Consider the following 26,623-nt stretch of genomic DNA (forward strand, 5'->3'; position numbering starts at 1 on the left):
AAAGAACAGGTGAGCCCAAATTTAGATGGCAACTGGGGAAGATAGCTACACAGCAAAGGTTACCAAAAAATGCTTGTGTCATTTCAAACTGTAACAAGAGACACTCCCAATATGAAGACAAACGATCATCTGTGTTGGCATTGGTCTCTGCCCGTCAACATTTAGAAGAAATACCCCACAAGAGTTGCCACTGCCTCAGAGATTTGTCACTGAGATTACCAGAGCAACCCTGTTTTCAGCCAGACCTTTCCCCTTTGAGGGTCAGCCAGCTGACGGAAAACCAGCAATAGAATCAGAAGTTACTGAGCAATTTATTAACTAGTAGAGCAAGTATCAAATGTTAAAAACTCAATAATCATTGATTTAGAAGGTACTTTACCTGTAAAGGACCTCAAACTAGGTTAAAAAAAAAGTTCTTCAAATATTTTTCATTCACATCTTGTGATGCTGGAGGATGCCTTTCAAATACACTACGCACTCAACCATGCCATGGGTCTTCACGTGCTCACAATATAAACTAATATTCAATCTACCGGTATAAACAGAATCCAGGAAGAGTAGTGCAAGAGGATGTTTTGTAGGCACTCTGGTTCCCAATTTTCTGGCAAGTCTCCATCCACATTAATGACTCCCAATTGTTAATTCCTTAGCCCTCCCAGCCTTGGCATCCCTTATAACTTTTATGTGTTCTCATCTCAGCAACTCCTTGTTTACATACGTTGCTGCTGCTCAACTGCACAGACTATAGGAAGAGACTTGCTTGTGAAGGAACTGCAACTGTTTTGGAAGTTACAGCCATTCTGCTGAGAAGTGAGGCCTTATCAGATGGGGGCTTCTCAACCATTTCAGGATAAGAAAATGAGGTTTTCCTACTGACAGAGGGTGAAAGCAACAACGGAGAAGAGCAACAAAGAGCCACTGAGCAGGCTTCCTATGGTTACTAACCGTTCTGTATTGTCAGGTTTTCCATACTAGGGATTTGGAGTTACATGGACGGCACTTGGGTTTTGTCCCCAGCAAGCTGAGCTGATGGAAGGAACACACTCTTTTGGTTTGCCACACAAAGAAAATTCTCAAGATTTGATTGAGCGCTGATGTAACAGATGCAGCCCTTCAGAATGAAAGCAGCAAAAAGCGAGGCAGCATATTTAACCCTGCAGTACCTGACTGGAAGACGTATCTCGCTAAGCCTTGCATTAATTCTGCTGGCCAGGTAGGTGGTGCCGACTCCCCCGTTTCTCTCTTTAGCCGAAATGTCAACTCAAATCCAAAACCACTTGGTCCATCTGTTCCCGTAAACCTGGAGGGAATGAAAAACAAAAAGTCACAACATACTCCTTGTAACCAGAGCAGGCTGCAAGATTAGGACCATGGAAAAAGCATGAGTGTTCTCCTCATAGAAAAGTTAAGTTTAGAAATTCTCTTATTTCAGTCTACTCTAGCTCAAATGGCATAACATTGTTAGGTTAGTTGATGTAATACAATTTCAAAGATAACTATCATGGTAGTGTTTTCAGACAGAATAACAGAGTCTTGGAACCATGACTTCTTTCCTGGGACCAGTGGGATTTTCAGCATCCTGAATTTGTTTTTAAAACATCGTTGTAAGTTTTGCACCGATAGCTGCCCTGATTATATTTGATTAAATGGGAACACCAAAGAAAGCGCACAACAGAAAATAATGTTATTCCACCCTTGTGAATTCAAATTTTTACACATTGAGAAGCGGGATGCAATGAAAGTACTGGGTACTAGTTTCTGGGTTGAAGCAGTTGAATTTTTAACGTACAGCATGCAATTTCTGTGTTGTGGATGGTCACAGGGGGAGAAGGGAAACAAGAAGATGCAGGCAGAAAGTTAATAACCTCTCACACAATGCAGTAATTCTTATTTTGCTCCACTACATGCTTGCGCACATTCTCCTTGTGTATCTAGGAGGACAATAGTGGAAAAAGCATTGAATGACAACTACTGCTCAAGAAGCAGTAGTCTGGCCATTTCCCCATTTGACAGAGATAGGTGCCAATTTATCTGGTTTGGTCAGATAGGGTCTACCCAGTAGTAAAAAAGTCTTATTAGAAGCATCAAGGCTATAACAAAAAGGAGCAGATAGAGGATATCCCCATACAGCTCTCTGCTTCAATAAAACTAGTCCTTGAGAATCCTGTATTTTATACATACAGGAAAGTGCCTGTTCCAAGTGCCCAACAACTAAAAATGCCACATTTGCCTGTGAAAAAAATGAGAAAGCTCATGGACAAATACATAAGCCGGCAAACTTGAAAGCAAGTTGGGGACATCCGTGTCCCTTCTACCACTGTCTTTGCATCCCTCACTTGTTTGTTGTGGCTGTTCCACAAAGGCAAAGGAAAGAATTAAGGATTTACACTGAGCATAAAGACACCCCACAGAAGCTTTCACACACCAGTATCATTCTGCAAGTTCAAATCTCCAACACCTGCAGCCATTGGCAAATTCTCTGGAGAAACTTTGTGAACGTCTTGGATGCTGGTACCTTGTGGCACATATGAAAGGTACAGTGCACAAAGCGTTAACATTGTACTACTACTAAAAACAGTCAAACAGAGCAGCCAGGAAAGCGAGGAGAGCTCTTTCCATTTGAAAAACATAGCTCACCAGCAGGGCGGCGACCAGTTCCAAGCCCGGATGGATTGTTCCCATAGTAAGGAGTTTGGTTTGAAGCAGAAATGCTTTACAGCGACCCTACCTAACGACAAGTGTTGAAAGTGATTGAATTTAAGCATCAATGCAACTCCTTCATCATGCAATGTAACTTTATTTGAGGATTCTTCAAGGAAAGTTTGATTGTGGTAGACTTTCAAATGATGTAATGAAAGTAGTTAAGAAATGTACCCAAGGACAGAACTAAACTATGGGACAGCCCAAAGAGAACAACTGTGACTGAAAACAAGAGAGCAGGTATTGACAGTCAGTCAGACATCTACAATAAAGGGGAGTACACAATATATCAAAAAGACTTTATTTCATCAGAATAAGAATATACAAGCATGTCTGGTTTTGCTTCCCCCTCCATACTATCCTCACCAAAGAATTTGAGAATTACATACACTACCAAAGCAAACTCTCTATGAACAGAGCAGATAATGCATTTCAGAATGTTCAACTGGTACATCTAAAACCTCTTTTAGGAAACAAGTGTACCTTTAAGCAACAAGTCAAATAATTACATTTGGTTCTTAAACAAAGAAAGAGCTTACTGAATAACCAGCCAGCCAGGGAGCGGAATCTGGATGTGCAGCGAAACTTGTGTTCTGCAATCATGCATGCGGGTCCACCAAAAAGATTCGTACAGGATGGCAACAGCCTCACAAATGTGAAGTTGTACTTTGTACATTCAGCACCCTTGTAGTGTTTTATTAGTTTCGCATATCAGATAGCAAAGGAAAAACAGAAATATTTCTTAAGGGGAGAAACAAAAATGCTTCAAAGTGGGTAGTTTTCAAGGATTCATTCCAGGAAAAAAGCATACACCAGAAACTGAAACACATTATGAAGGGGTCAATTTTAAGAAGGATCAAAGTTAACAAAAAACCTTCAAGCTGATCTTTCACAGTTAAAATTTTTGGAAAGTAAGATGGCTCCCTATTGAATTTCCTCCTTTCAAGGCATGTTCTGAAACAACACAGCTCCTAATTGCATCGAGCTAGAGTTTAGTGTGGTGTTTGTTTTGGTTTTTGTTTTGGTGTTTTTTTTTTTTTTTTTGAACTCCACATATCTCTCTATTTCCCAGAAATAGCTGCTTAAGAGAAGACCACACATGCTTTATATTGATCCATATGCAAGTTACTCAGTACCAGAAGTGTTCAGGTGAGTATCCATCAAATTCAAAGCAAGATGAGCATTTAGGAGAACATTGCTGGTCAGCAACACATCAGTAGTCGCAAAGCAGTAAAACTGACAGGCAATGTTACTTACATGATTTTTTGTATGGTAACAAAAGAGACTCTAAACCAGAGAAGAACTACTAGAAAATAAATAGAATAAAAGATAAGGAAATGAGCGGTAAGTTACTTCCCTTCTAAGATTTAAAAAAATCCCTGAAGAATCAAAACACATCTCTTCTAAAAAACACTCAAAAAAATGCAGCAGCACACAATGTTTATAATTCTCAAATTAACAGTTAAATCTTAGAAAAATCCTATTTGCATGTAAGAGATTTGTATTTTAAAGGTTAGATTGAAAATGTTTTTGAATAGTTAATGGTCACAGGTTGCTGAAAATACACTGCTTTGTTACAGTGAAATTTTAAATACACGCAGTTCACCTGTATTGTGCAGCTGTTCCGAGGTAACAGTCTATAAAGTAAAAGTCTTTGATCTGTTTAATTTTAGGTTGGTAATTTGTTTTTGAAGAAATTGTGACACATGTGGCTTTAAAAGCTTGCAATTATTTTAGAAATCCTTGATGTTTAATTCAGACAAGTCTTTCATAGGAAGAAATATTAATATTCAGAATGCAATTAGGAGAGTAATTTTCAGTTAGCATTTTTGCCAAAGCTTTTGCTTTTATTCCTCAAAAAAAAGTCTTGTATTTGAAAGCAAGTTGAATCTAGTTTTAACAGCTGCCATAAAATTTCTCCCAGTGAACAACGGACCATCATCCGGGACCAGCGCTCCTGGCCGAGGTTCAGAGGATGTACATGAGCAGGGAGGCAGGCGTGAGCTTCAGGAACTAAATAAACTTATAACCCTGACACATGCCTCTGACCCTTGTTCTAATGAAAATCACAGAGAAGAATCCAGTAGCCAAGTTAGCAGCTTGGCTTCTCTTACAGAAGTCCTTTTCACGAGGGAGCGAGCGCTTACACCAGCCCCAGCTCCAAAATTTGTGAGGATAAGGATGCATCAGTCCATTGGCGGACAGGCAAGTAGCAGCCACAGCCAACAAACGCATGGGAAATGAGTTTGCCTGGTAAGAAGCCCAAGACCTCCAGATACACGCATCATACGAATGGAAGACCAAGCAAATGGCTTTTTATCCCCCACAAGGATAAAGAGACTCTTCCCTTATACCTGGGCTGTAAGCAACTGCTCATTCCCCCAAATCACCTATGTTTGTTTTTGTTCAAGGCCTTACCAACAAGACAAAAGATGCACCTATCAAAACCAAGAAACCCATCCACAATCGGGGAGCTAATAAAGTGAGATTCTCCATAAACAAGTTAATTTACACCAAGATGTTTCATTACTTCCATGTAGAAACACTGGATTCCCATGGCAGCCTCCTCCTTGTAGGGTACGTCCCCACTGCTTGGGGGTTATCTTAGGAGGCTGCCGAGGAACTGGACAAAAAAGGATCACACCTTGCAGGCTTGTAGATACTCAAACTCATGCTCCTTCCCGTAAGTTCCCAATTTTCACCAAAATTCCAGAAAACTTCCAGAAAAGTCAACCACCTTCAGCCAGCCACGGTCAACCAACAAGCTAAAAAAAAAAAAAACCCAACCAAAAAAACCCAAACAAAAACCCAGTTCCAGAAGAGACAGACTGAACAAGCCTCCCTTCCATAGCGGAGCGGTGAGGATAACCCATAGATGGGAGAAGTCCTGCTAAAGCACATGGAAGCCAGGTTTGCTCGTGACCTCTTCCATCGATCCCCCAAGTTCACTGCTACCTGCACCTCTACTAACTTGTTCCCTTCCAAGCGGGCAGCAAAGCGTCCGCAGCAGGTTAGCCTGACCCCGACTCCTGTGTCAACTGCGGAGGTAACATGTTTTTATTACACACTTTTTGTTCTACAGAAGCAAGATTCCGGCACTACTTGGGGTTGGTTTCTTTGTGAGCAAGGGAGGTGGGGACTGGGGTGGTGGGTTTGGGGGTGGTTTTTTGGGTTTGTTTTGGTTTAGGTTTTTTTGTTGGGCTTGTTTTTTGTTTGGTTTTTTTTTTTTTTTTTTTTTTTTTTTAAAATCTGAATGTGACCAATTCAGAACCGCCAATTGAACTACCTCCAATTTAGAACAAAGGCTTTGGAGCTCAGCATCTCAACACTAAAGTGTTTTGCAGGTAATTTCTTCAGCAAAACAATTACAATACAGCAGTCCAAAAGTGCCTCAGCTTTACAGTATGACGACAATCTGAGATGGAGCGTGTGCAGGAAGAAAACCTCAAAATTAGTATTTTGTCTCTGTGCGTGGCCCCAGGTACGTAAACTGAAAGCTGCAACACATCATTAAGTTTCTGTACTAACAGATCTGAATATTTCACATAGTTTGGTTTACACCTTGGTTCTGCTGAACCCTGCAGTTTTGAGTGAAAGTCTCTTTTAAACACCCCTAAAATGCTAAGAAGGAAAAAAAAACCAAACCCATATTTTGCCCCAAAACCAAAAATACTAAAGAGACAGCATGGATCGTATTGTGCCTGTCACTGCTTTGCCCCCTCCAACATGAGGGTACATCACCTTTATAGCCAACCCACTTGCAAAGCAGCCAGCTAAGTTCTCACAAAAAACAAACATTGATGGAGAAATTCTTGGCTTGCTGCATGCCCACTGGCACACATCAGATAGTTTTATATTATGACTACAGCAGTAATGGAAGGCTCCGGTATATGCCAAGTCAAATCTAACCCTATATTTAATATTAAAACCTTATTTTGTCACATGAACAAAAATAAACCTTTTGAAACCCAAGGTTGTATATTACATGCCATTCTTTGGGTTAAAACTCTCTTTATCTGTTCAGCAAATCAGCTCAGCAGAACAGACCACGTTGCAGCACTGCACATACGCTGAAGGAGCCTGGCTTGTTCCTTTAATGAGGTAAGAGTTTCACTGATCATGATATTTAGTTCTAGCAAAAGAATCCAAAGAAATAGAGGCCCCTTTATTTACAGAGCCATGCGGCCGGGCCCCCCGAGCCCCCCGCCACCCCGCGCTCTGCCAGGCCCTCTGCTGAAGCCACACACAGAGAACTGAAAAGCTGCTCCCCTCGGCAGCAGAGTACCCAGGGCGTTTTTCACATCAAATAACCCAGCTTAAGAGGATCAAAAGCCAAACTAGCCCTTTGCTTTAAAAGCAGCTCTGAAAACCAGAGGCTTTTCAGTTTAAATCAAAGCTATTTGCCAAAGCATTTTCGTTCTCACTTTTGCAAGGAACGAGAGGAGGTTTGCTTCACCGCAGTGCAAAATGGCTGTATTTCTGAAATTCTGCTTTTGAAAGCTACACAGCTCTGGACAAGAAGCAGAGTGTACTAGGTGTTTATTTTTTGAGAGTTTAAGAGTATGTGTATATAAATGTATTAGGTGAACCAATCCCTGAAAATGGGAGTTTACGTAGGGAAATGCTGGCCCTTCACTACGATTATTTCAGCCAGGGAACAACAAGAAAGCTCTTTCAGGGTATTTGGGGATAGTTAGGACTGCACTTTCAGAAGTTACAGCTCCTCTCCCAGCAACTCCAGAAAGATAAACCAGGTCTCTTCTGGGAAGCGAGGGCAGGCTCACAGTACTCTGGACTGTGTTGTCCCACCTTCAGTTTTCAGCTCCATCACCACTACTTTTGTGAAGCCACTCAAGATGCCTTTTGCTTCAACTCCCTAATTGCATTTCCCCACATATTCTACAAAGACAAAGCTTTCTGCTCTGCCGCTGGTGAGCCACTCATACCATTCTGAAGGCTGCAGAAATGCAGTATCACTACATTTCTAAGCCTGGCATCAGGAAAAGCTGCTGTTACTTCCATCAGAAAGCAGTTTTGATTCTATCACCACTGCCATGTCCTGTCCCCCCTCCAAAAAAAGGCCACAGTAATTGTCAATCCATAGCTTTCGGTACTTCAGATCAGCCTATCAGGACATTCTAGAAGTTTGAGAAGATGGTTAAACCAAGCTGATGGGCAGTGCTTGATGAGACCAAAGTACTTCAAGACCCAACTCTCACTAGTGTTGTAAGACTGCATAGCTGGTAACCATCAGAAGAGTTTTCTATTAGCTAGCAAAGATACTTCTATTAGCAACACAGAGGACCGGTGTAACAAGCATACTCCATGACTGACTTCACAGGTCCTCCCTGAGAAAAATCAAGACGTATAGCGTTTCCCTTTCACTGCCCACATCTGCTTACAAACAACCAACACAAATGGTGGTCTCCTGTCTAAAACCCAAGGAGAAGCCTTCAGCAGGCTGTTACAGTCATTGAGTTGAACACCTTAGTGTCGCTATCTCTGGGGAAGGACATCAGGCAAGAGCTGATGTGCCCCAAACAAGATTATGCAGAGTCAGTCTTCTGAATTCAAGCTCCAGGTGCCGTATACAATGTCTTCCCACTGTAGGCAACCGACTCTCAGATTCCAGAGCTTCGGGGGGGGGGAAGTGACCCTACCTAGTGCTCCCAGCATCTTGCCTAACAGGAAATGGTTGGGTTTAGTGCAGCTGTCAAACAATATAAGTGTCTCATTGGAGAGCCCTGACGGCATGCTGGGACGCTCCTGTGAAACAGTTTCATAAGAAAACAGGCACAGCAACCCCCCTACATGAAAGGCTTAAAAAGCATCCAGAAAAGTTATTTCAGTCAAAACCCACCTGCTTACCTCACATATTCTCCCGGATTGTCTCCTGGCATTGAAAAAAGCATCAATTTTAAAGAAAAACACATAAAACCATCTGAGCGAAGCAGGGGGTGGTTATCTGGACGTCAGATGGTTATCTCTTCAGAGCGCTCGACAGGAAATTCCATGAGCTCTCGCCACCCCAAACCTGTGTGCAGGGTCTTACTGGACTCCTTTCTACCTTGATTTAAGAAAAAGCTTCATGCATAAGCAGGGCAAATACAAATGCAAAAAGAACACATGCTCAAAGACTTCTGTTCATGTAAAATCAAGGTTGGAAAGCAAGTGACACATGGTGCTCGAGACATCAGTCTATGGCTATGCCCAAAGCTGTTGCTTAGAGCTTGCTCTTGCAATACATCATATCAAATGTGTAAGCCATCAACCAAATGGAAAACCTTTCTAGAAACAGCAACTTACATTGTTTTTAGACAATTATTCCAACATCTAAATCCAAACAGATGCAGAGGCACTCGCTCTGCAGTTATTTGGAGGCGGGTTTCTCAGCTTTCCAAAATACTCATGTAGGATCCGCTTAGAAAACTCACACTGAGATAAATCTGAGTAATATTTGTGAATCGATCTGTACTGGCCAGTATGAAAACAGAACTGTGCTTCACCGAGCTACCATTCAGCGAGTGAAGTGCTGTTAAGGGGCAGAGGGGGAAGAGGAGACTTCAGTTTAAGTTTCACTCCCATACACAACACTGATTTCAGACATTTTACTATTCAGCTTCTTCAAAACTCAGCTGATGACAATCTTGCCCCTGAAGCCTGGAGAGTGACAGTTTAGGTTTTGTTTTTAAAAAATTGTTTCCGTAAATAATGAATGTTGATGCAACAGAAATTGATTTTTCCTCTAAACCTTCAGACTGGAGAGTCAAGTCAACCTTACTCCTAACTCTGCAGACAACTGTCTTATGAGAAATAGCGTCACTTGAACTACACGATAATACAGTACGGGTTTCCAGCAGCTTTAGACACAAGCAGCATGGGAATTGTGTGCATTTTGTAGACTTGACAGACTGGCCACATTTCAGACACCTAAATCAGTCAGGCATGTGAGAAGCATTTGGCACACAAGTATCATTAAAATGGGTCCACGCCACAGTCACCTAAATCACATGAGGAAAGGCTGAGTGCTGGGTCTGTTCAGCCTTAATAAAAGAAGGCTAAAGGGGGGGGGGGGGGATCTTATTGCTCAACTACCTATTGGGAGGGCCAAGGGAAGACAGAGCCAGACCTTTCTCAGAGATGCACAGCAAAATGGCAAAGGTCAATTCCAGTTACTTGTATCTGGAAATCTTTTTCACATGATAGCGGTCAAACCTTGGAACAGGATCCAGGGAGGCTGTGGAAGTTGGCCCTCTGAGCAGGCATCAACTGGAAACTTTCGGAGGTCCTTTCCAACCCAAATGATCCTATGAAGCATCACGGCCAAGGACACAAGTATGAACTTTTACTACTGGTACTCTGTGTCCAAAACCGAGCTGGCAAGACCCACAGCTGATAATTCAAGAACCCAAGAGTTAAACTTGTTTTGACAGAAGTGGTTACTGTACTCAGCTCCTGCCCAGCCACATGGGAAACAGCTCCTGAACTATGCTCTCTCCAGCCTAACATGTTAAAGTAAACCACCATCAGTTTTCAGGTCACCTTAATGTGCTGGGCTGCAAGTTAAGGCAATTTAGGGGTTGCTTCTTTGAGGTTCAGCTGTCCATGCCATGAAGGCAGTAGCATCTGGAAGAACAACAGGATCCCACCTAGCTGCTGGAGGTTAATCCCTTTGAGCTCTAGAGGCTTGGAAGCATTATCGTCTCATTCTGAAGAGCGCCAACACACAGACATACATGTAAGGATAGTGAGCGTAGATTAAGGGCAAAAGGCTGTAATGGCCCTGATGGTGCCAGAGAGATCTATCTGCTTCATTATTAACACTAAGTCAAGAAACTAACAGCATCTGGGTGACCTAAGTTTGAATCCCTTGTCTGCTACAAACTTCCCATCCTCCTCAAGAAGTTACTTAGGAATTTGATTCTCAGATGTAAAATAATGATATTTCCCTGCTTCAAAGAGTAATGTGACACACTCATCATATAGGAAATGCGTATATACTGCATCTATCAAGGTCACAAAAGCTGGGAAATTAACTCCACATTCTGCACAGCATGGACAAATACTGAACACGGGAAATGACTAAAACAAAAAAATATGAAACAGGAGGTTGCATGGGATATGTCACACTCTACCCCAGCAAAAGATGTCCACATGAGGGCAGTTTATTTTTTATTTTCTCAGTTTTATGGTGCATGGATGTAGCTATACCAGTAGGTGATGGTTTGATCTCCCATTACAGTCATAAGTAAACTGACAAGAGCAAACCAGTTCATCTTTGTTATTCCTAAAACATATAATTATAAAAAAAAAAAAAGTATGTGAAATCAAGTGACTAGACGATTCGCCATGCTTTTCAGCTTGAGGGCTTCACACATTTCTCTACGGAGCCATCCGGGCTTCCCACCTCACAGCAGAACCAACCCAGCCAAGGTGTCCCCGAGAGCAGGTTCTCAACCACCATCCACAGCACGCCACAGGCACAGCTAGCACCGCACCGCCGGCCGCGGCACGCCGCGGGCACAGCTAGCACCACACCACCGGCCGCGGCACGCCGCGGGCACAGCTAGCACCACACCGCCGGCCGCGGCACGCCGCGGGCACAGCTAGCACCGCAAGTGTGGCTGCACTTCTTGGCACTGCAGGGAAAGCGCAAACAGCCTCACTGCAATGGCCCCGGGAAGCTGCATCAGAGTTACATCATCGTAATGCCCACTGAAAGGATCTGGAAAGAATAGCTAGGAGCACAATAAGGATTTACAGTTGCATTCACAGAATAAGGGGCAGGGAACTAGAGAGAAAGAAAACAAGTTATCAAGATCTGTACTTTAACAATTTTCTTAAGCTGTCTATTTATGCTGCACTTCAGAGCTACTTATCCTTCATTTCTACAAGGTCCAGCAGGACAGTGCTCTCATTTGGCCTGAGCTGGAGGTGATTCTGCAAACACAGCACGCTGTCACTGCGCTATACAGTGTACTAGGAAAGATAACCTTTCATCTGTGCACAGATCCCATTTCATATTGGGACGGAATCCTTAGCTCTGATGCACTGGTCTTTGCATAGCCTGCAGGGAATGGCAATACATCTCCAAAACTTCACTTAAGGGCTCAGCTGCAACCTCACCAGGCAAGAGAACATAAGCCAAGGGCCAGTTGGAGCCAGCGTGGCCAGGAAGGATGGTATTGCTGTGCTTGGTGAGCAGCTGGGAAAAGGGCACCGACTTTCCTTGCGGTGTCTGCTGGCTCCTTCCTAGCTCCTACTGTGGAAAGTTCTGCAGCTGCTGGGAGGAACCCATTCGCATAACAAAAGCGGCTTTCAAAAGCAGTATGGGAGGGTGGAAAGAATAAGAGAAAGACCCACAGCCAGAAGCTACACTGACAGCTTCAGTTAGGTTTTTTTTGTATTGCCTAAAAGTCTCAGGTGAGGATCAGGGCTCCAACATGTTACATTTAATATAAACACTGGTGTCTCCCATTACTTTCCTGCTGGCTAAAGAACATAGGTTAAAAAAAAAAAAATCACGCAAGAAACAACTTTAGCACACCCTCTAGCACATTTTTAGGACTCTGATAAAATTAAGTTCTCAGCTGTGCAATAAATGAACTCGAGGCATAACAGGTATTTAGGAGCTTTTAGGAGCCTGAACTCCAACAGATTTCAACAGGAGTTCAGGCACCCAAGTATCCTCCTGGATCTGGAATTAGCCCCTGATGTTTCACTTCATTAGCTGTGGAAATCAAGACAATACTCCCCTACTTGCTGAGCTGTTACATAGTCTCATTTCATTGTAAAGGGTGCACTCAAAAACATACCAATGAGCACCATAACAGATCTTAACCAATTAAACAGGCAGGGAAAAGCCCTTGGAGTTTGAGCCGTAATTCCAGGGAAAAGAAAGCACCAGACTGCTGGTGAAAGGCTCCCAGAAGGGAAACATGAGACAGTTGCAATGAAAAGTCTACTATATGTGTTTGGGTTTTTTTTAATCTGCCTTTAAGTGTTAAGCTTCTCCTGCAACACTATGGTTCCTTTGAAGCGCTGGAAACTTCCAGAGGTGGGAATCATAGGCTGATATTTTCAATCTATAGAAATAAACACTTGGCTTGCGAATGTTATACGGACTCCACCCATTGTAAGACAAAATCCAAAAGGATAAAATAAAACTTGGCCTCTGTAAATCAAAGGAGGAAAGAAAGCATCATTCCTCCCCTTCGTTTCAGTGGGTCCAGGATCAACCCTAAAGATTTTAATAGCGGCAAAATAGTTTTGCCTCTCAGCCAAACCACTCCAGTTATGGAAACTGCAAAGTGGCTCCGTTTCTCTTACAAACAGGAATAAAGTTGGGAGAGAGATGTCAACTTGCCCCATATTTCAGTACCGCTTACTTTTTAGCGCAGTAAGCACAACCACGCTCCTCACGTTCCTGATTGCTTCAGGAGGAATAAGCCATCCAGTAAAACACAGAGTTCAGCGTACAGCTCATCACAGCCGCTCTGTTACAGAAAATCCCCCATCCATCTCTGAACACTAAATTCTTTGCTTTTCTGCTTAATGTTACTCTTCTGGGTAAAAAAAGAATTCAAGGCCCAGAGACATATTATTTTTGTGTAATAAAGTTATACATATGGATTCAACTTAGCTAGGAAATGTCAACTTAAGGCTTGTCTTCATGAGGAAATTTACTGTAACTAGTCTACCAGTATAATTATATTGCTGTAGTTCTACTGGTAAAATTCCCCTGTTGAGCCTTATTCATAACAACAGCCGCCTTTATGGTTTATTTTTGTCGACTATGCCAAAAAAGGCCCCTGCTCCAGAAGGGCCACAACAATTCACAGGAGAAGAGGGGAAGGAGCTTTGCCAGTGCAACAGGAGCGGTAGAAAGAATAACAGTGTAGAAATGGCAGTACTTCTTTGTGCTAATGAATTATTTGCTGCAAAAAAAGGTAAATGCTGCGAGAAAACGATGCTGTACATCAGATATCGTTGCAGGTAAGGTACGTGCCAGGTTTATGCCACATTTCCTAGCTTTGGTAAAGTTGCCCAAGCCAGACTCTGCTCTGCACCAGCCCCTCCATGAGCATACTTTTGTCTCGCCTTCTCCCCAGCTGCTGCAGCGCATTTCCCAGGCGCACGCTCTTTCCCCATTCCCGTACAGGAGCGATGCCTTGCAGCCCAGCAACTGCCCAGGGCCCCTCGGACGGAGCACTGACCCTCCAAAACAAATGGGTTTTAAAGACCAGCCCCTCTGGTTTACAGTTTGCATCTTCAGGGACAAGGGATAGCTGCAAAGCAAACAGCACTCTTTGCAAAAGGGATTTTTAAACAATTGCCCTTCACTTCGGCAGTGCAAGAATGCTGAGCTAGACAAAACAATGAGCCATCTGTGCGCTCTTCCCTCCGTCCCTTGTCTCTACCCTCTGGGCTTAAATCAGAGCTCCCCAAGAATGGCCGAGTCCCCCTTCACCTCCGCCCACCCTGTTTACATCCCGCAAAACACAGTTTTCTGCCCTTTTTTTTTGTTGTTCTTAAAAGCCCTTGCAAAATCTTTCTTTAAATCTCAGCCCTTTGTCAGGTGGTATCCCATCTACCCAGCTTTGTCAACTGATCAAAAAATGCCTCCCACCAGACGATCCGTTCCTTGTTTACCATCCCTGGAGGCAGAGTGGCACTCAGGAGCCCTAGCCACCCCTTTGTCCACGGAAGGGAATACCATCTGAATGGGAGACCACCAAAGATTTGCAGCCCTCTTTTGTTAGCCTGGTGTCACTGCCTATTGGGCCTCGATTCAAAATTGAGATGACAGTAGAGAGGCAGCCAAGTTTGGTAATCACTATGGCGTTTCCAGCTTAGGAGAGAGAAATACCAACAGCTCAAATTTTCAAATAAAAAGTGGTAATTTTATTACCAACGGTAATTTGTGGTTACCAATTGTAACCACTGTCCCATCAAGAAACACAGACTATTCTAGTACTAGCCAGGAATGCATGTTCCCAACGCTAAATCTGTGTTGAGGAAAAAAAGGGGATTAGGTCTGAATAACAGCATTCAGATGCATCCCTTCAAACTTTCATTTTGTTAGTATCATTATTCCAAAGCAAAGGGATAAAAAAGTCAACCCTCCTTTGATCTCACAGCCAGAATGGCCACACAGCTCAAAAAATGCTTCTACCTTCATGTCCTACTGAAAAAAAGCTCACTATCTTTTAATTCTTGCTCTTTAGAACATCCTAAACAGAACTTTATCAAGTAAAACAATCTTTTACTAGAAGACTCAACTTTGATCCCCAGTCACTCCTCTTCCCAGCAGGCAGAACTCGCTGGGAGAGCGGAGACTGCAAGCTCTCCCACGTCATTCAGCATTAACCCAGCTGGGAGATGAGAGTAAGGAAGCCCTGTCTCGGGCCAACTCTCCTCCCATATGCCAAGATCATAAATATCGAAGTTCTGCTGACAAAAAGAAATCATTCAGTTTGAATGCCATGCCCCTTCCTCTGCATGGCAGCAAGAGGCTCATCTTACCGGGATGCACGTGCAGATGCGCTACCAAACAGGATGCTGGGCTTGCCTTCAGTAACGCTCAGCTATAAACCTACTTTCAATCTTTTTCCTTTTTTTTTTTATTGAAAACAGTCCTTCTTGTAAATTCAACTACCGTGCTGTAAACGTTAAACGAATTTCCTTCAATGCTTCAAAAAAATTTCCAAGTCTAGCACAGTTCAAGCGTGCTCTCATCCCACAACCTCTGCACGCAAACACTGATATGCTGCAGCACAAAGCAGACGTCTCTCCATAGGTGGCCTACATCTTTCATATTATTAATGGTGCTAACTACCTCCAACAAATGACATTTAGAAGCCAAGCGCACTCTGCCCGAGAGGAAGGAAAAAAGATTTCCCCATGGTGACCATAGCTTCAAGGGAGGTCTGCCTCCAGCAGAGAAACACAAGTCTTAGTCCTGGTGCATTGCCTCAGTCATCGGAGGGACACTGTCAATGGGGCGCGTAAATAGGCATGACATTTGGTTTAACTGTTTTTTGCCTGGGAAATAGGAAATTGAACCTTACATGATCCCACTTGTGCTTCTTTAAAACACCTCCACAATTTTTGAACTCATTGGTCAAATTCAACCAAGTCCTTCAAAGGAAGAGTTGACCCCGAAACACCACCTTTTTACAAAGCAGGCATGAACAGCCAGACAGAAGAGGATCTATAGGTGCTTCCAGCAAGCAAGTTTCAGTGGAAGCACAACCATATTTCTAGACACCAGAGAATCCACACAGAAGAGAGCTGTTACAAATACCCTAATCTTGGGAAAAGCTCGGTCTAACTCATATCTTTATAGACACACAAAAAAATTCCAACCATAAGACAAGTCCATTAAAAAACAGATCTTATTGTCCCCCTGCAACTAAACTACTCATTTCAAATTTGATGGATTCTCAAATAAGCTATCATTAAAAGGAAATACCCTTTTTTGTCACAGAACTCCCAAATTCCGTGGCCTCTCCTTTCCCAATCTGCCATGAACCTTCCTCTCCCCTCTGCCTCAGAAAAAAGAGTAACTGGAAAAATAAGCATTACGTTTGGGGTCAATCTCTGATAGACAAACAAGAGACCTAGGAAGAAAAAGGAAGTCCAGAGTATGCTGCCCATCTTGGACTCTCCCTCCTCCAAGTTCTAGCTCTTGTACCTCTTTCCTAAACTGATGCTTAACCAATGCCCTCTTCCACGTCATTCCCTTTAGCTGGGGCAGATGCTCCACCTCCAGCAACGGCACGCAGAAGAAACATTTCTTCAGTGCTCTGGCTGAAGTTCAGTTCCCGCAGAGGAAGCCATGGCAACACGAAGCAGGAAGACATGGAGACCTGGAAGAAGCTCCTCAGGATAACCGTAAATCCCCAGAATTTCATTGCTGTGGTGGCTGTTCCCCACAACCAACCCATCACAGTCACACCTCAAAAAAGTCTGACCCAGGAGGAGAACCACTATTTTCTGACTCTCAACTTGAGGATATGTCCCCAAAACTCAACCCTGCTTCCCTATTCCATGTGCTGAAGTAGCTACCACACAGCTAGCCCTGACACAGCAGGTGTCCTTTAACTTTAGAGCTAATAGCCTAGTGAAACAAAATTAGGATGAGGAAGGGAGGGTTTACACATCTATTATTTAAGTCCTCAGGTTCCTCTGTGTGAAGTATGCTTCAACACTATACATGAAAAGAGCTATACACCATGAGAGGTGGAAGAAAACCTTGGGTTCTTAATAATTTTCCTTGAATTCCAGGCTCAACTCGGAAACCAAACGGATTTGATCTTTCATCTCTTCAAGGTAGATATGGTGAACTCTAAAAAAGTTGTTTCAAAATCTTATCTGATGGATAAGATATGGATCCACAACTACCACTACCCCTCTCTAATGTACTGTCTTCCCAAAGGCCCTTTATTTTATTCCATTTTCATGAAAACAAAGAGGGGCAGGGTCAGTCTCCACCATTTTAAAAGCGTTCACTGTCGCCGTGGAGTTTGGTGTAGTATTTCAGCGGTGCTTTAGGCATGTGGTTTATAAAGCACTTAGGGACCCATTAAATACCAAAATTTAAGGCTAAAGGCTGGCAAGCTGAGGGCAGTGAGCTATTAAATTTATGAAAGGCTACAGAACTAAGAGGCCACTAAAGTGACAGCTGTCAGCACCACTCCATCCTACATTCATACGGGCTCAAAGGAGAAGCCAGCACACACTCAAAAGAAAGAGAGCGCTCGTTCCAACTTTCAGGCTATTTTCTAAATACTCTTTTCAAATTCCTTTCATACTCGGAAAAAGCCTTCCAGAAAACATCCACCCCTCTGCAAGCCTTGCATTTGTTACCTGATCCAGTTTTGCACTCCTTTTTCTTCCTCCCAGCTCTAACAAGCATCCTTGCCCTTTTACAAGTTAAGGTCATTCAGAGGATCTATACAACCCAGCAGAACACAAGCTGGACTGGAGATCTTGAAAGGCTCATGCTTACCCTCACCTTTAATAGGGAGGCACCACCCACAGAGACAACACGTTATCCCGGCATGCACCGCTCCCTCCGGATCCAAATGGTAAGTGGCGCAAATCAAAAGGACCACAGCAAGTTGGAACCTGTTGTCTCTGCGGGTGGTACCCTGCATCTGTATTGGAGATGAAGGCAGCTGTAATCTTTTAGGTTTTGTGCAAATGAGATGCTGAGCTTCAGCTCCTGGCTAGCTGCCAGGAAGAAGAAGGAAAAAAAAAAAGGCAAACAACAAACCCAAAACAAAAAACACCACCCTTGTCAATATGAAGTTTGTGTACATCAGGAAACCCAATTATTGGAATTTGCATAAAAAGCTAAACATCAAAACACAGTTGGCATGTTTCGTCTCAGGATGTGGGAAGGCCACAAACACAAATCTTACCTCTTAACCCAGACATAATTTAAGCTTTGATTTCTGTTGTGGCTCTGCATTACAACCTTGCAATTTTAATACAGATAAGACTATTCAATGTTTTCAGGCATTCTATTGCATTGTGGTTTTCATTTTCCACACATTTTTTAAACTGTTAACAAAAAGGGCGAGCACTCGAACTACAGGAGCAGTTAACTGGAGATTCAGCCTTGGCCTTACAGCGAACTGGAGACAGAAGTCAGTCTGGTGAAAACGCATGCCGCTTCCTAGCTCTCTGGACAGCTCTGCAAACGCCTGCGCCAGCACAACCTAGGGCTGGAGCATGCCGTGACACTGCAGTAGCTGAAGCTGGCATTGCCAATGATGGAGTTCGAGTCCAGCTACGCTTGCTGACACTGCCTACCTGTTCTCCACGTAGGCAGCAGTCACCATCACACCTGGAAACTTCAGGAAGGATCAGGTGCCTGTGTCCTGGCTATGCTGACGGTCTGGCATCGGAGTATGAATCTGCAATTGCCAGCTGAGGCACGGGGACACACGGGGACACGTTCCTTGCTGCTGACTTTGCTGTGGGGCAATAGCTGCCAGCAAGGGGTGGGAAAGGGAGTAGGACCTGTCTCCTCTCTCTCAGCTGCCCAGGCCAGACGCTCCCTGCCAGCGTGCTCACATGCTACACGCACACTCATTGCTGCAGTACACAATCTTCCTTTCAGAAAGCCAGAACAGTCCAAAAAAAGGCTCTGCTCTAACCCTGCTGAGTAGATTCAAGATGTTACACATCAGTTTTGATTTTAAAGTAGATAGAGAAAGTTACAAACGAAGAATAACTTGCAAAAATGCCCCGGAAGGATTTTTGCTGCCACTCAAGTTGTGCAACATGCTCGACTGGAGAGACTTATTTCCATGCAAGCAGTTTGGCGTGAAATCCCACTGAAAGGCCTGTGGTTCCCTAACGCTGTCATGACGTCATGATTTAGGATTTTTAGAGCAATCAGCCCAGCACAGCTGGTGTCATGGTTGCCATTATACCATGAAACACTGAGTGGTTTTAAATGAAAAAGGTTTCCCCATTTGAAATTCTTAGATTTCTTCCATCTTATTCTGTGGACTCTTAAAACCAGACCAGTTCTATAAGCAGAGCATAGCTGATATTTAAGCAGAGCAGGAAATAGTGCTGCTTTAACTGAAAATAAATCTGTCAACAAGGAGGCACAGGGAGAGCTCCACTTCAGACTTTTCAGGTTCTTATTAAAAAATATAAATTAAAGTCAACATTTTCACGTTACTTGCTACATCTGTTTGCTATTCCATTATAAATAAAATATAGGGGCCTCCAATTCTGCATTGGTTCACTCAAAAAAATCAAAAAGTCCCTTTCATTTAATACTGCATTATAATTGGTCTAGATTGTACTGTATTACCAGAAGAGGTCCACAAGAAATAAGCTATACATTACCCAAAGTCAAGCTGGGAGATTAAAAAGACCTTTGGCAGTGTACTATCCTTCCCTTTCTAAAGGAAGAAGGACAGCAAGGTTATGGAAGCACATCCATATTGTAGGAACCTTGCTGACTGTCACAAGCAGGTCCAGCTCTGTGCTCTTTGCAGAGAGAGTTGGGAAACCAAAAAACCCCACAAACTAAACCCTGTCTCCAGAGGCCAAGGCAGTTGAGCAGAGTTCAGTGCCACACCAGCTTTAAAGGAAATCTTACAAAGATTTCATCAACTCCTCTGCCACGCCATGCTCCTGCCAACCACCCCGCAGCACGCTTTACCTGGGACAGCAGAATCCTGAAGTCCTTCAAGCAACCAAGAGACTGATACCCATTTTCTTAAACAAGGGCTTTATTAAATTCCCTGCCAGAGAACAAGGGCCTCCCGAGCACACAGGAAAACCACTACATTCCTGCAGCGTGCACCCAGTGCCGGTCTGTTGATGTGCAGTTCACGTGGCAATTGCGTTTCAAGAGTAGTTAGCAAACAGCGAGTGCTGTCGGGAGTAAGAATTGCTGGTGAGGGCTGAGCTCCTTTGAAAATCTTCTCTCTGCCTGTCTACAGCGCTCACCTACCAGGTGATAACTTCAGGTTCAGTGTTTAAGAGATGCGTAGGTTCTGACACCTTTACCACATGCATAATTGTATGTTAAGACTATTTGCCATAAAGGCAGAGACAGCCTTCTCGACAGCATACATAGTATTAAGCTTTGTAGCTCCAAGGACAAGGCCAAAAAAAGGTGACAGACTGCAGACAGCTGAACATGTCAGGGACAGTGACACAGGGACACTCCACCGTGGAGCCAGGAACATTGTTCCAGCCACACAGAGAGAAGGGAAACACATGCATGCACCCAGGGCATGGAAATCACTTTGATGGATCTGAGCAGGCCCATGCTCAAGAGGTTGCTGCCAACGTCTGCAAAGCAGCACAGCAGCGAGGGCTTCACTGTTCACTTGCAGTGCCCAGCTGCAGCAGCCTCCGGCAGCGCGGTGCCAGGGCAGCCGAGGCACACCGGCTCTCTAAGCCTCCTCCCAGGCTCACGCACACGCAGGGCGCCCGGGGACTTCGGACGTCCCGCAGCATGGCACAGACTTAGCTCCTGCTTTGCTCTGCAGGCCTTGGAAATCGCCTGCAGTCTATGTCTAGAGATGGGGTTTTAATTCCTGTGCCGGTAACCAGCACAACGTGCCTTTGCACATTCCACTATCTTAATCCAAATTTCCAGACCAACCCATATGACAGTATGAAGAGGTAGGAGGTCTTATGCCAGGAAGTTATTTAAAGTTGTGACATTCCACCTGTGTGATACTTTCACTCCTCTTCCCCCAAGCCTTCCACTAAAGAAAAAGTTTTTTGTCTAGCAGACAGTTTTTGGGATTGAGAAGACAGAGCATGTACCAGGGCCAAGATGGCTGTGTCCTTACATAGTTTGCTTCTTCATTCATAAAAACATCACCCTTCATGTCTTCAGCTGAGACCCTCATGTGCGCTCCCTGCTCTCACACAAAACCATCAGGAAAGAGTCTGAGCAAAGAGAATAGCCTCAACATGGGAAAGCCTCAGGCTGACAAGTCACCAAAGAGAGTAAGTCAGTGCAGCACTTACTCCCTCCAACATTAAATTCCAGCAAAACGAGGTGGGCAAACACAGGTCACTTAATCTTGGCAACCTCAAGTTTTCAGTGGCAAAGACGAAATCTCACGATCTGAGAACAAAGGCACCACATAAAGGCCTGCATGTCCATGGTAGGGTGTCTTGCGGAAGTGAGGGAAGGAAGCCTTTAACTTCTCTTCATTTCTTCCACTTGCCCTACCTTTCCCCTACCTCAGCAACTAATGACTGGGGTTTGTTGCTAGTAGAGGTGTTGGTTAAATGTCCCAGGCAGATCTCTGTGACACTAGGGTTCTTTATAAACTTAAGAGACTTGTCTTCTGAAAAACAGCTCTGTAACCACAAACAGGAGAAAAAAAAAAAAACAAACACAAGAGAAACTGCCTTCAGGACATGGGTAAGGTTAAAGAAACTGCCTGACTGCTGCTGTTACAACAGAAGCACCTGGGTGAAAAAAATGGTGGCTGAATCTTAACTAAGACAAACAAAAGAGGAAAAGCTTGGGTGAACAAACTGGGGCCTTTGCTGCACCATTCATCAAGGACATTTACCCTGCAACTACGAAACAGCACAAAGACAGTTTCACGAAACAGCAACAGTAGAAACCTCCTGCCATTTCTGGCTGCTTAAAAGGCCGTGTTCACAGCCCTGAGATCATGACAGCTTGGCTACTGCTACTCACTTTAACTGGAGTTAAGGAACAAAATCAGTAAAAGACAAGAATAAGGTTAGATCATGCTTCTTGCCTGGTCTAATACAAAACGCCTGCTAAAGACCATCCATACTAGCAAGCTAAGATAATTATTTAATTATTGGAGAGAAGACAGTCAAACAATTATAATTTTATGCTCCTGTTACATAGATTGGCGCTTTATACAGCGGCCACTGGGGTGGCAGTCCGCTGACAGCAACACTGCTGTGCCAGCAACAGGAAAAATGCCCTTACAGCAGTTTTCCAGAGGAAGGCATTTAACATGCACAGGGAGGGGTCAGGATTTAAGCATATGACCATAACAGACTACCAAGAGTGAAAAACACAAGACATTCACTTAAAAAAAAGCTTCCCTACCAGTTAAAAAAAATAATCCCTCAACTTTTAACACTAACAAAGAAATATATTGCATTCAAAGCCTGCAAAGGGGAACATAGTAACTCTTCTACATCGAAGAACAGGCATACGTCACCCCTTGCAAGACCCTGGCTATGGTATTCTCAGCAGAAAACCAGCTGTTCAAATAATAAGAACAGCAGGACAGGGTTTTACCTACACTCCCCCAAATGCAATGCAAAACACAACATGCAGCAACAGAACTTAAATGACACTTACTCATGGACTCTGTTGTCTCCATACAAGTCACTTAACCCAAAGCTGACGTAGTGCCAGTGCTCAGGAACATTCAGTGCTGGGTTTCCCAGGTTTCTGTACATGCTAACGTAGTCCAGAGGATCAGGTCCCCCCAACCTGCAATAAAAACAGAAAGATTCTTAAGTAAGTTAGTTTATCCAAGACAAATGGGAAGTCTCCACAGGTGCTACAAGGGGGCTGCACAAAGGCCTGCCTTAAAACATAGCTAGTGACAAAAATGAAATCAGCATGTTCAGGTTACCTCTAAAAGAAATTGAGGAGAAAGGTTAGGTTAAGTCCAGAAAGCTTCAAGCACAGGAAGGCAAAGTACATGTGTGCAACATACTACAATGTTTTTAACATTAAAGCATAAACACCTCTGGAAAAACCATATTAAAGCTTCCACAAAACACAAAGAAAACTGGAAAATTGTACTAGTGAAAAAGCAATAGCTGTATCTGCACTGCAAGCTCTTAATTCAGTCCAGAGGCACATACCTCAAAAAAAAAAAAAAAAAAAAGGAAACAAAAACAAAAAAAACCACACCAAAAAAACCCCCAAACAAACCTGACACTATTCCTCAAAGCAGAATTTGAAATGGCTAAGTTTTGAGAAAAGTAATCCATACTTCTGAACATAAATAGGATAGTTGAAACAGTGCAGGAGAAAACCATTGATTCAGGAAAACTAGCACCAGAACTTGAAAAATACACTAACTGCATTAATCAAGAATGAGTAAAAAGCGTCATTGCAGCTTCTGATTCAGCATTAGAAAGGGTTCCTTCGAAGAACATTACTTAAAAGTCAATGCAGCCAGCCAGACTACGTTAAACAGCGATCACCAAAACCTGCAGCCACCCTCCCCGTTACAAGGCACGAGGAAGCAAGGCTGGCGTGCCAGCAGAGCACGCTCCTCCTGCCACTCGCCGTCACGTCTGCCCACGCAGAGGCAGGTCAGCTCCCCGCTGAAGGAAGGAACGTGCTAGACTGTTTTGCTCACTGTTCGCCCTGTCAATCATAAAACACACAGGTAGAAGCAAGCAAGAAGAGACAAGACAGTAAACCACCTACCACAAGCATTTACGGAATAGTGTGAGCAGCTGTTTAACTGTTTCCTGCCTCCAATTAACTTTTTCTTCAAGTAAAATACTGTCAACTGCTCCAAACAAGAAAATCCAAACTAAGATGATCCCCTTCATTCAAATCACTTATTACACACCAATTCCCCTCATCTGCATCGTCTGTTCAGACCCTGACTCCATCATCTGCAGGTTGCAGGGCATGCCTGTGCTTCCCTCGCTAGCCCTGGGGGTTTGTGTATCGTCATTACGCACACCACAACTGCTGCACAAAATGCGTTTGAGCACCTCAGTTTTGTTCCCTGATGAAAGTACCGCTGCCTTATATCACACACTGGCAGGCTTGGCAAGAAATACTTTCTCAGCATCTAGCCTGCTCGTCAGCCTCTTGTAGCACCCTCTGCTACCACTGCTGCATGCCTCCTGAAGTGTTTGTGCTTCACATGTGGAGCTCCCTACCTTGCCTTAACAAGGAAGCTCTGGGATGATCAAACAGCAAAGCTTAATTGCAATTATCCCACTTAAGGCCAGCACCCTTCTCAGAGTCCCATCTAGCAGCACAGAGCAAACACTGGCAAGGGTTTCAATCCTCAGGCATGAGTGTTAACCAGGCTGCTGGTAGTAAAGCTGGAGTTACACCCACCAGCTTCAGAAAACAGGCAATCAGTGCAGAAGAGATTTAACCCTAAGCTTGCACAATTACTCCTAGATCACATTCACCCAGTACAGCAATTTCTTGAGGTTCATTTAGGAGAGATCCTTCAGACAACAGGGTGTTCCAGAGCTCAGGTAGCTGGCATTGCAGAACAGAGCTGTTAAAAAGTCACTTTGCAATTCTGCACCGGCCTCGCCACAGAGCTGTGGCACCCGGTCACCTCCATGCGAGGTTCTCCAGAGTAGTCACTGTGGCTGGACAGATGGATCCAACCCTCGCTGGTAGCTCATCGGCCTGGCAAGACGCCAGAACATAGTCAAGCTGACATGCAAAGTGCCTGTAAGAAGGTGCTTTCCAGGGTGAGCTCTTGGGAGGGTTAATGCACATGGGGACTCCCCGAGTTCATCACCTGTAGGGAAGATGGTGCCAGGAGGGACCATGAGAGCAAGTTTTCTGTTGTTTGTAGAAGGTGGCTATGTACTCTATGCAGATTTCTAGCAACAGTGTTACACTATTTGAAATCCTCTGCCCACCTCCTGCTGTCCAACCTTATCAAGTCTGTACAAAGTAATATATCAGCTTGTTGTATTAAAAAACCTGTGGTCTCGCTCCATGAGTATGCTGTGCTGCCTGCCTCCTCTTAGTGCAGAAAAAAAGCAGAGCAGGGTTATCTAACATGAGTGACTTTCCCTAGGACAGCTTCCCTCCTCTTAAGCCACATAAGGCCACCGCAGCAGTCAGTCAAAGGATGCAGCCCAGGATACCAGGGCAGGACAGGGGGGGTGGGATGCCCACCCCCCATAACAGCACTCAGGCCATGGGCACGGGCTAAGTCAGAACTGTGCAGCCCTCTCCTATGACAAATGGCATCTTTAAGGCATAAAAAGCAAACCAGTGAGCAAACATAAGGAACGCGTATGAGACCCAGAGATGGAGCAGAGTTTGATCCTCAATGGCAGCCTGGGCAAACCCACTCTCAAAGTCTAGTGATGGATTGAAACACTCAGATAAAACAAGCCCCCCTGACGCACATCTCCACCCGCCTTTCCATTCCTCCTCACCAGCACCAGGTCACACTGGAGGCTGAGATCTCGGCCACAGATGCCCATTCAGGTGGCTACGTTCAGAGTGTGGCACCGATGCCCTGGCCAGCGCTCAGGCTCCCCACGACAGTAACTCCCGGATCCGTGATGGAAGCAGCCAGGTGGAAGCAATTCCAGCCAGGACAGTCACTCGCCCCTGAGGAGCGGCAGTGAACAGTAGTGGCCATGCAAAATTATTCAAAGTTACCGGACTGGGAAGACTCCAGAGCGAGGGAGGTCAATACACCGACTAGCAAACCAGGCAGGAGATTAGCAAGTGGTCGGAGCAGATGCGTAGGATTTGCAGTGCGGGGAAAACACCTCCACCTGCTAAGCAACAAGCGTCTCCCACATGCACAAAACCTGCTTCCAAGCTGGGTTTAATAACGCTTTAGATGTCAAACGATTCACACTGGAACACTGCTGACACAGGCACCTTGACACTGACAACAGACAAGACAAACCCTTAGACTGCCCTTTTTCAGGGCAGGGATTGTTTTGCGAGCACGCTCCTCCCCAGGGCTACTTGAACGCTTTTGTCAGGTCTGATGCAGACAGCAAGCAAGCCCTGCCTAGGCTGCACCAGGCGAGCCTGACATGTCTCCCTCACTCCTGCCCGCCACCCCGCGCTTCTCTCCAAAGGCCAAGGCTCTCTGGGGACCTGCAGCACCGTGCTAGCCGGGAAGCGGCTGCAGCAACACGCACCAGCTGGCTCGGGGGAGCCGAGCTCTGCCTTGCCCAGGGCAGACCCGGCCAGAGTTAGCTACCCACCGGTTTACGTGCTGCGTGACAATCCAGACAGACCATCTTTACTCCCTGAGAAATCTGGTAGACTTGGAAGAGCATCAGACAAAAAGCCTGCAGCTGCAACTAAGTAAATTTTGAAAAATACACATCCAGGACATATACCTGTCCCAAAACCGCTGCAACCGCGAGAGTATCCAGCACTAGCTTTAAACCGGCTACCTGGAGCACAGCTAGTAACGTACCCATGGCAATAACGCTTAGCAAAGGCTAGTCAGCACAGATATTTATCCAGTTTCGGCGGCAGGTTTCACTGCTATGCTAACTAGTCGAGTGCCGCTAGTGCCTGCTGTGGTACACCCTCCCGCCCACAGCCGCTGTTGCAGGCTTTGACCTTGTATCACAATCTACATATCAGTACACACAAAGAGCTGGAAGCGTTGGAGGATTTTATTAGGAAGAGCCCAACTTCAAAGCCAGAGGTACAGTA

The 26,623-nt window shown here is 44.4% G+C and overlaps 1 protein-coding gene across 4 annotated transcripts in view; it reads right to left on the reverse strand.

Moving 5' to 3' along the window:
* Positions 1 to 26,623, reverse strand: part of SUFU (SUFU negative regulator of hedgehog signaling) — a 100,282-nt gene that overhangs the window by 70,235 nt on the left and 3,424 nt on the right. For all 4 annotated transcript variants that reach the window (XR_014228057.1, XM_082310696.1, XM_082310695.1 and 1 more), the window contains exons 2-3: positions 22,556 to 22,690; positions 1,164 to 1,300 (exon numbers count right to left, since the gene is read on the reverse strand). Coding sequence is in view for 3 of the 4 variants with exons in the window: in XM_082310696.1 (XP_082166822.1) it covers positions 1,164 to 1,300; positions 22,556 to 22,690 (272 nt within the window). In the remaining variant the exon portion in view is untranslated. The remainder of the gene's footprint in view (positions 1 to 1,163; positions 1,301 to 22,555; positions 22,691 to 26,623) is intronic.

This window comes from Platalea leucorodia (genome assembly GCF_965183815.1).
Source record: "Platalea leucorodia genome assembly, chromosome: 4".
NCBI classification, from domain to species: domain Eukaryota; kingdom Metazoa; phylum Chordata; class Aves; order Pelecaniformes; family Threskiornithidae; genus Platalea; species Platalea leucorodia.